General features: G+C 39.5%; 1 protein-coding gene across 1 annotated transcript in view; it reads right to left on the minus strand.

The window, feature by feature from the left end:
- LAMA1 (laminin, alpha 1) overlaps window positions 1–10,686 on the minus strand; it is a 177,285-nt gene that overhangs the window by 131,156 nt on the left and 35,443 nt on the right. The window contains exons 4-5 of the mRNA XM_006891430.1: window positions 4,830–5,072; window positions 3,602–3,781 (exon numbers count right to left, since the gene is read on the minus strand). Coding sequence (XP_006891492.1) covers window positions 3,602–3,781; window positions 4,830–5,072 — 423 coding nt within the window. The remainder of the gene's footprint in view (window positions 1–3,601; window positions 3,782–4,829; window positions 5,073–10,686) is intronic.

Consider the following 10,686-nt stretch of genomic DNA (forward strand, 5'->3'; position numbering starts at 1 on the left):
GCATCAATTCTCCTTCTATCCTCCTTAGTCATTGTCCAACTCTCTGATGCATAACAAGTGATAGCAAAGACCATGGCCTGTATGAAATACACCTTAGTCTCCAGAGAGACACCATTGCTCTTTAGTACTTTGGAGAGGTCCCTAACAGCAGACTTTCCCATCACAATACGTCTTTTAGTTTTCTGGTTACTGGTGTCGAAAGTGTTGACTGTGGAGCCAAGCAAACTAAAGATGTGAACAATCTCAATCTCTTCACCATCCATCCTGATGCTGCCAAGTGGCCTAGTGGTGAGAATCTTTGTCTTCTTGATACTGAGCCTCAATCCATATTGGAGGGTGAAGTCCTTGACCCTCTGCAGCAAGGACTTCAGGTCCTCCTCATTTTCCACAAGCAGAGTTGTGTCATCTGCATATCTCAGATTGTTGATAGATCTTCCACCAATCTTAACCCCACATTCCTCCTCATAGAGCCCAGCCTTCTGATAATCTGTTCTGCATACATGTTGAAAAGGTATGGAAGCAGGACACATCACTGGCACACGCCCTTCCCAGTTTTGAACCATGCAGTGTTTCCTTGCCTGTTCTGACGACTGCCTCTTGGTCCAAGTATAGGTTTCTCATTAGCACAATCAAGTGTTCTGGGATTCCCATTCTTCTCAGCCACAGTTTGTTATGATCCACACAGTCAAACGCCTTTGCATAGTCAATGAAACACAGATAGACATTCCTCTGGTATTGGTATTTGCTGCTTTCAGCTAAGATCCATCTAACATCAGCTACAATAGCCCTGGTACCACAACCCCTTCTAAACCTAGCCTGGACCTCTGGAAGTTCTCTGCTGATGTGTTGTTCCAGTCGTTTTTGGATAATCTTCAGTAGAATCTTGCTTGCATGTGAAATTAATGAGATTGTTCTATAGTTTCCATACTCTATTGGGTCACCCTTCTTTGGGATGGGACCAAATATAGATCTCTTCCAGTCAGTTGGACAAGTGGTTGTTCTCCAGAATTCATGGCACAACTTGGTGAGCACATCTAGGGCAGCATCTGTTAGCTGAAATATGTCAATTGGTATACCATCTATTCGTGGGGCCTTATTATTTTTGCTATTTCCTTCAAAGCAGCTTGAACTTCTTCCTTCATCACCATAGGCTCTTGCTCATATGTTCTTTCATGAAATTCTTCTGTGTATGCCAATTCCTTTCGATACAGTGACTCAGTATATTCTTTCCATCTTCTTCTAATACTTCCTGGATCATTTAATATTCTGCCTAAAGCATCCTTGATTATAGGAACTCAAGGTTTGAATTTGTTCTTCAGTTCCTTGAGCTTAAGAAATGCTGAGTGAGTTCAGCCCTTTTTATTTTCTGACTCCAACTCCTTGCACATTTCATTGTAATATTTTACTTTGTCATCCCGTGCTGCCTTTTAAAATCTTCTATTCAACTCTTTGGTATCTTGAGTTCTTCCTTGTGCTTTGGCTTCTCTGTGCTCCAGTGCAATTTTCAGAGTCTCTTCTGACATACATTTAGGTCTTCTCTTCCTCTTCTGTCTTTTCAATGACCATTTGCACTCTTCCTGGATGATACCCTTGATGTCCTCCCACAACTCCTCTGGTCTTCGCTCATTAGTGTTCAAGGCCTCAAACCTGTTCCTGAGATGGTTCTGAAATTCTAGAGGATAGACTCAAAGCTATATTTTGGTTCCCGTGGACTTGGTTTAATTTTCCTCAGCTTCAGCTTGAACTTGCATATGGGTAGTTGATGGTCTGTTCCACAATCAGCTCCTGGCCTAGTTTTCACAGCTGATATTGAGCTTCTCCAGAGGTTCTTTCCACAGATGTAATCAGTCTGATTCCTATGCATATCATCAGGTGAAATCCATGTATATAACCTGTGTTTATGTCTCTTAAAAATGTATTTGCTTTGGTGTTGGAGAAGAGTATTGAGAGTACCATGGACTGCTAGGAAAACACACAGATTCATCCTGCAAAGGGTCAAACCGGGCTGCTCCTTGGAGGCAAGGATTCTGAGGCTCCATCTAACATACTTTGGACATGTTGTAAGGAGGGAGAGGTCGTTGGAGAGGGACATCATGCTTGGTAGGGTGGAGGGACAGTGCAGGAGGGGAAGGTCCTCTATGAGTGACTGCCACAATTGGGATGGGTGTATCAGAGATGGTGCAACTGGTACAGGACAGAGCAGAGTTTAGGGCTATTGTACATAGGTCACTATGAGTAGCAAATGACTCGATGGCACGTAACAACAACAACACCAAAAACAGATTCTCAACTTCAGTCATTAGGGAAATTAATATTGTAAGGTGCTTTCCTATCCACATTTAAAATAGCTAAATTGCTCAGAAACAATAACAAAGTTCAATAGGGCAGCAAACAACAAATTCTTGTGAGGTTGTGGGGAGATTAGAACTCTTAATCACTACTAGTGGGAGTATAAAACGGTACAGCCATTATGGAAAGTTACCTGGCATTTTCTCAAAAAGTTGTAAATAAAAATACCATGGACCCAGCAATTTCACTACTGGGAAAATACCCAAAGAAACTAGAGCAACAACTCAAACAGATGTAGACACACCCATGTATATTGACAATAACAAAGAGATGGAAGTAACCCATCAACAAATGAATGAATCGAAATCTATAGTATATTCACAAATTGGAATATTATGCAGCATTGAAAAACAAGGAACTTGCAAACATTACACAATATGGGGAAGCCTGGAGGACATTATGCTGAATGAAATATCTGTCAGAAAAGGGCAAACTAAATTAACAGCGCTCTTATAAAATAAGACAGACATGGGGTGGGCAGGGGTTGGGAAGGGAATGGAAAAAATGAACACTGCATTAGAACAGATGCGGAGAACTGCCCCAAAGGAATATATAATTAGGAATTATCTGTACAAGAAAAATCTGAAACAAGGTGTGCATTGCAGGTGTGCTGAGGAGGGGGGAGAAAATGTGCAACAATAAAGAAAAAAAATACTAAATTGAAAATAACTGGCCATATCAAATCTTTGAAAACAAGGAGTAGAACCAGAAACCTCAATATTACTAATATGACTGTCCAATGGTACAGCTACTTTTGTAAAAAATTTACCAGCTTCTTAAATAATTAAACACACAGCTACTCTAAAATACAAACTTCCATGTGTATGTTATACAAGAAATAAGAAAATGTGTATACAAGGATTATATACTCAGTTGTACACTAAAAATGGATGTTACTCCTGAATATAAGCTATTATACACTAAAAAGCTATACAGTTTCCTGAGTATATCAAATAATTACATTTTGTTTTATGTGAAAAGCCTTAACTTTCCATTTACTGAAATCTGTGAAGACAGAGTAGAATAAGGGCCACCACATTCTCTGTGTCACATATTTTAGAAACGATGTAGAAGAGAGAGGGCCGGGGGATATTATATCAACAACATCATGTTTGGCTGATGTTGCTAGTAAAACACATCTGATATCTTCACTGAAATAATAGGAGGGAGAAAGCCAACTAAAATGAAAAGTACACTCTCCTTAAACAAAACATGCTTCTATAGCTGTCAGGAGAGCCGCCGTGTTACTTACTCGTCGTGTGACAATGGGGTCGAGCTCTTTGGGCTCCCGGTGGCTGAGGATCATGAGATCTGCATTCAGGGTCCGGATGCGCTGTAAGCGAAGGCGGACATAGCGGGCAGAAGTGAATTCCAGCAGCCTGGGTGAAAGATCATCAGCACTGGGTCGGCCGTTGATTAGAGATGTGTGAATCTGAGAAAAAAAACACATTAAAATATATACATTTTATTGTTGTTGTTGTTGTTGTTGAGTTGAGCACAACTCATAGCGACCCTATGAACAAAAGACCCGAAGTCTTGCTATAACTATTGTTGTTCTTCAAAGTTCATAGTTTCCAGAGGCATGTTGGTTAGGAAGTGAATGCCACTCTGCTTCCAAGATTGGAATATACAGGCCTGGTTGTTGAACTTTAGGAAATGATCTTTAAGAAGATAAAATAAAAAAAGAACTATGTTCCTAGAGAAATGATGAATATTCATCAATGAATTGTGAACAATCTGATCACAATGTATCTTCAATTTATTGGAGGTACTTATACCTGTACCTTGGAAATTGTGGAAGAGAAATGAGAATATCTTAACTATTACTACTACTACGACAACGACGACAACAATGATGATGATGATGATGATGCTATAACTTCTTGGAGTCAAATTCTAAATACCAAGAGCAGTCCAGGGATAGTGGAGGAAATACCCAAAAGCTTTATTTGCTTGCTTTTAGTCTCTGCTCTTGGAATAGTACCTGGGCTCACTTTTTTATTTTCAGCTGTGAGGAGCACTTTGGAGAAGTTTTGCCATTTTACCTCCTCAAGCCATGTGCTATACTAAAGGCTGGAATGTTGTAGTTACACTCTGAACTTAATGGTTTGTGTACGATCTAGTGCACCCAGCACTGAGCTGTAATACTTCATGTGCTATCACACAATCTCAATGTCCACCACAAAGGACTTCACAAAGAAAATTGGGAGCACTGTTTTCACAGGCATGCTCACTCCTTCTTTAGTATTTCAACAAGAGACAGAGAACTTCAGGGAGCTCCTTACAGAAGCTTTCTGGAAGGGAATAACTCAATCAGAAAATCTGTATTGATTGCTATCACTCATCTGTAAGTGCCATTCATTGATGCTTTGAATAGGTTAAGTTTAGGGCAGATCTTTGATCCTTCTGTCTTCAGTGGTTAGCAACAGCAATGCTAATATTTGGAGGAGAGAAACTCCCTCAGCCCAGTGGGCACCTACCTCTCCATGCTCCAGGGGAACCAGCCTGGAGTAATAGGAGGTGCAGATCACCTCATCATCTGCCCTGTATGTGGGAGGGCCCCGTCTCGGAGTTATATTGTAACGAGTCAAACATTCCAAGTCGCTGACTGCGTAATATTGCCAGGGGGTGAATGTGACACCATCCAGAGAGCGCTCCAAAATCCAGTTCCCTGGTCTGGGGGCATTCGCAGCTTTGATGATGACATATGCAATCTGAAAGACCTGCAACAAAGACACTGTAAACTGTCAATCAATTGTTCATGGGCCAAAGCTCCTGTTGAACGAATGTTACAGTCAACGTTTCTTAATGATTAATGTTTACAATTAATGGTGCAATTGGACCAGAAATAATGTCAGGTGGATATCTTCCTAGTGACATTTATTTTCAGAATGAATCTCTAAAAGTATCCACAAATAAAACCACATTTTTATTAAGAGTTTTAATATAGAGGAATGTATCCCAATGCCTCTCTCTGTCTGGATTCAGAATGACAAAACAGCATTATTTAACAGTAATAATAGTATGAGACACTTATACAGATATCAGGAGATAACATAACTGATTGAAGATTTTTTTTAAAAAGTCAGTGTACAGAGGAAGTCATAAAAATATGTTTTGCATTTTTATGTCAAAAGTAGTAAAAAGGAAATTTAGGCAACCATTAACAGTAGGAGGAAATGAGATTATCTTGTATTTGGACAATACATTGTCCACTATCAAGTTCAACATCCAGTACCAGGATGGAATAATTTCTTCAACAATTCAGCCCCTCTTGGAACATTTCCCATGATGGGAAAACCATTTGTTCTTAAGACAATAGTTGTGTTTTATGTCAATCCTGTTAAAAGATCCTTCCTTACAAAGTTTTTCATAAATTCTACACAAAAGATGTTTCGACTGCACTATGGGATAAAGGACCTAGTTTACCCTTAGATAAGTGGCCATTATCCTTGTTTCCTGAGAAATAACTTGTGGAATAATTGAGATGCCGTAGTCTGAGAAGTCTAGGCCATTCCTGAGGATTTGTGCTAAAGAGCAGAAGCTGGCCAGACCAGGAAAAATTCACCTGGAAGTCTGGTATCAGCTAGCCTGGGATGGGAGTGGGCATGACTCAACCTATCATGAAAGAGTAGCTTTTAAAAGCCCTGGATATACTGGATATAGGAGGCTCAGAGCATTCCTTGATTGGGGAAGACATTTACTCTTAGGAAGATAGTGCCTCTCTTGGGATGTGGAGGCTAATACATGAAAATGTCGTTTGTATTTCTTGGCTAAAAGAAATTTGTAGTTGTAAATGTGACATATTCTCTGGGAGTTCTGCGAATCATTCCATGGAATCTACAAAGAGAATGGAAAGCATTCATAATGTGAGGGTATTGTGTGGACTCCTGAGCTTGCAGATGGCATCGTGAAGTAGGAGGGGGAAAATAGCCCCAAAGCATGGTCAGAAAATTGAGGTGTCAGGTGGATTCTCCAAATAAGTATCTGCTTATTTGACACTCTGAAGCATGCTGTCCTTTTAACCCTTGATCTCTGATCTAGCTCCACATGGTCAGCATCAGACAGAGAATGCCTTGGGGATAGCTAGTGACAAGGATAAAGATGTAGCAAGGGAAGAAATAAATCCATCACCCCATTTTGGGACTGGATTCATGCTAATTTTTACCTTTTATCTATTTGAACTATTATCTAGTGGCTTAATCCTCAGGAGTTGTTTTAACCCAAAGCTGATGCCTCTCTGGCAGTTCAAATCCACCAGTGGCTCCTCAGGAGAAAGATGGGCAATTTACATTCTCAGAAACCCAGTGAAGGGTTAGCTGGAAGTCAATTCTAACTCCAGGGCAATGAGCGATCATCATACATTACCTCCCTAAGTCCAAATCAGCTCTTCACCTTGTCCTCCTGAAAACAGTCATTATTCAAATATCCCGTCCCTGGTTTTAGTAGTTCAGTCTTAGCAAGCATCTCTACTTTTTGATGATAAACTTAAGACTAGTAGCTGAGGTTGAGGTTGCAAGCAATAAATCATGCCTTTTAATACTTTTCCCCCAAAGGGAATTGTTATTTGTCCCAAATTTCCTTTAACTCAGATTGTGGCGAGTGGCAAATTTGTCAAAATGATTAACTCCTCTGATTTTAAGATTTTCACTATGTTTACAAAGTATTCTATTTACAAATGAAGAAATTGAAGCATGGGAAGATTAAATAGATCCTTCCCGTTTCTCACAAGTACTGTCTATTATAGGACTTTGAACCCTCTTTTACTCTTAGCTATTTACTTAGGTATCTACCTCCAAAGATTGAAAGGTAACAGAAGAGTGAAATCTGAGGCTTGCACACACTACTGAGGCAAAGCTGGTTGCCCCAACCTCTTTCTCTTTCATCAACCAGCAGCAATTTATTTCAGCCCCCTTTTGTAGTACGTTCATTAAGCCCTTGTCAGCTTTTATGATGAGCTTAGTCATATGATACCACAACCAGAGGGTAAACCTCAGAAAGATTGCTCTGTGAGGGATTCTTTAGTTCCTGTCTGTAGGTACAAAGCTAATCGCTGTTCTTACGATCTCTTCCAGTCATCCCCAAAATCTCCAGGTTGGGGAGCAGAAAACCAGAAAAGGACAGATCCTAGGCATTGATAAAATGCAATGTTATGTAGAATCTAAACACAACTTGTTTGCTTAAGTCCTAATTCCCAAAACTTGCTTTGATGAGTAGGCCTTGTAGATAAGATGGGAAATCTCTGCTAACATACAGAATTTTAAACCTCTGTGCAAAGGAAATCCATATCTCTGTTGCCCTCATTGTGCATGATTGACTAAACTGCCTCTTCTCTCCAAAGAAGGCTGGCTGAACACAAATTGATGATGCAGGAGTATTCACTCAATGTAGAGGGATTGCAGCCTTGCCAAAATTGCAGCTGATCCAGCCATTTCTAAATCCACTTTCATCACAGGTTTCCACCAAATGGCCTTTGTTAATGATCACTGGAATGCACATAAACAGGGTCACATAAACGAAGCAGGCACACATCAAACACTGCTCTCCCCAGAGGAATCCAGACAGGAATTCTAATATAGGCCTCAGTCCTTAACTTAAATATACTAAAACCATGACAAGCACACGCATCTGAAAAATAGAGATAACCTAATTCTCCAGTATCAGGGGCCAGCTTCCCACATGCAGGGTAAGTAAAAGATCTCCTGCCTGTGGAAAGTGTGGTCTGTCCACAGGCCCATGCTCTGCACGTAATCTATGCGCCTAGACACCAGGCATGACTGCCCTTCTGGAAACTTCCACGGAAACACAAAACTGCTTCTGCAGCAGTAACAAGCCATGAACAGAGGAATGTTTCCCCTCTCACAGGAGGGATATGGGTTTACATAGACAATAGAAGTTTAGATGAATAGTTCAGTGTATTTGAAAAATACAATTATCCCTATGAAATGGTGAACTTGTGCTTTGTAAGCTTTATTTTATGTGAAAATATTAGAAAACAAAGGTTCAAAAGATTATTTTCATTCATTTTAGTACTGAAGAATAAAGAAAATAACTCAATAAGAAATTAACTATTGACAATATGAATCATTCCACATTTTATAGGACATCAATTACTAAAGTATCTAGTCAATGTCCAAGAATGCAAACACTGGGTAAGACAAGTTAGGAAGTTCAGAAGTTTACTTAGACAAGTAGGATACATGTGTTACTTAGTTCAGAACTCTCCAGAATGCTAACGAGCAATGATGCCAGTCTAAAGACTAAGGTGCACCTGTTCTAAGCCATGGTCTTGTCAATTGTTTGCTATGCTTCTGAGAGCTGGACAATGACTAAGGATGTCAGAAAATGAATCAATACCTTTGAGTTATGGTTCTGGAGAAGAATATTGAATATCCATGAATCTCCAAGAGAACAAATAGGCCTGTAATGGGGAAAGTGAAACCAGGATGCTCTTTGGAGGCAAGGGTTTTGAAACTCCATCTCATACACTTTGGACATGTTACCAGGTAAAGCCAGTCCTTGAAGAAGGATATCATGGTTGGAAAGATGGAGTATCAGTACAAGAGAGGAAGACTCTCAACAAGATAGATTAACACAATGACTGTAGTAATAGAATCAAATGTGTCAGAGATAGGTTGGCTCAAGATAGGGCAAGGTTTAGAACTGCTGTTCATTGGGTTGCTATGAGTCATAGTTGACTCGAGGGCACATAACAATAACAACAACAACAACAACATTAAGACTAATTATCTTAAATGCTTTTGTATTGCATTGTTTTTTAGTTAATATATTTATCAGTAAAATTCATGTACAAAGCACAAATACAAAGATGAAGAAATTAATTTTTTTCTTAACAAACAGCTACCATCTGAAACAACAGAAATTGATCCTTTTAGTTGGTTGTTTCAGTGCTATGTTTTCATTTTAGGACCAATGAAGTGGGTCAGTGAAAACAACGAACATCCTCAGTGAGGCAGATTGACACAGTGGCTGTAACAGCCGCTCAGAGGAAGCGACTTTATAGTCTGGTAGTCATGACAGGAAGTTTTCTGTTCTGTTGTACAGGTGCTAACACAAGGAAAAACTCAGTGCTACCTATCAACAGCAACATAAAAAAATCAATAGCCTTGTAAAGGAGGAGAAGATTTTGAACTAAAACTAGATTTGAATTATTTTTCAAATTAGGTACTATCATCAGTCATGGAAAAGAGATCTGACAAAAACCAGTGACTTTTCTTCCTCTTCTTTAAAAGAAGTTTCCTTTTATTTTCTCATTTTATTGGGCAAGTAGTGCTTGACTACCAGCAGTAATAGATTTGGATCAAGCAGAAGTTCTTTCTCTCTCAAAATTATAAAAAAATCAGAGGATTCTTCATTCTGAATCATGTTTTGACACTTAAAGTAGGTACTTAAAAAATAATATTCAAAGTAAGGAAGAGAATCATTGGCAAATAGATGGCATTCAGAATGAGCCATTTCAAAAGTAAGCCTGAAATCGGCCATCTGAAGACAGGAAAGGAATATTTAAAACATATGTCAAAGTAGTTCTGCTTTCCACCAGATGGAAAAGCTGTTTCAGAAGGAGTCCTCCAGTAAGCTTGTCCATGACCTACAGGTCAATGTTCATGTTTGCAGACAGCAGTAGCATAATTCCACAGGGAGCCACTCTCTCTAAAAAGTCCAAACTAAAAAATAGTTTATTTCTGTTCTAGTTTAAATTTCTTTCTTCCTATTCTTGTTACCATTGCTTAAGTATTCTGTAACAATTTTACTACCTTTTCTGAAAGATTAACTGACTATATCTCCAAAGCAAAACCAAGCATGCAACTGAATGTACTTAGGGGAATCTTCACTTTTCTCTTCTATCTTGTAAGCTCAGCATGGCAGCCTTGCATTCCACAGGAAACTCACTTGCTGTGAAGTACAGATACAGGCCAACCTCCATCCACATAAGTACAAGGGACACTTCTCTACTCAAGTCCCTGTGGATGCCAGTATCCCCTTGGTTCTACCTATGCACATATTAATCCTCCAGAAAAACACAGAGCTTTAAAAAAAAGCCAGTCATTTGTCCACACTGAAGGAGAGGTGGCAATAAAAAGCATGCATTCTTTCTCTCTTGACTTGGGAAGCCGACTCAAGGATCTATTAGAGATATTAAAAGGAAGCAAGTTATACATAGTCCAGATCAATGAAAAATTCGAGCTGTGGTTTAGATATGTGCCTACAAAGATTTCCTAGCTTCTCACTACTGGATTAAGACTGTGTGGGTGCCTGCTGATCTGCCCAACGACAGAACTATTCTCAATACCTACATCCTGAATGTGTGCTGAGAGC

This window comes from Elephantulus edwardii, unplaced genomic scaffold (genome assembly GCF_000299155.1).
Source record: "Elephantulus edwardii isolate Elephantulus edwardi_28Jun2011 unplaced genomic scaffold, EleEdw1.0 scaffold00097, whole genome shotgun sequence".
In the NCBI taxonomy this organism is placed as follows: domain Eukaryota; kingdom Metazoa; phylum Chordata; class Mammalia; order Macroscelidea; family Macroscelididae; genus Elephantulus; species Elephantulus edwardii.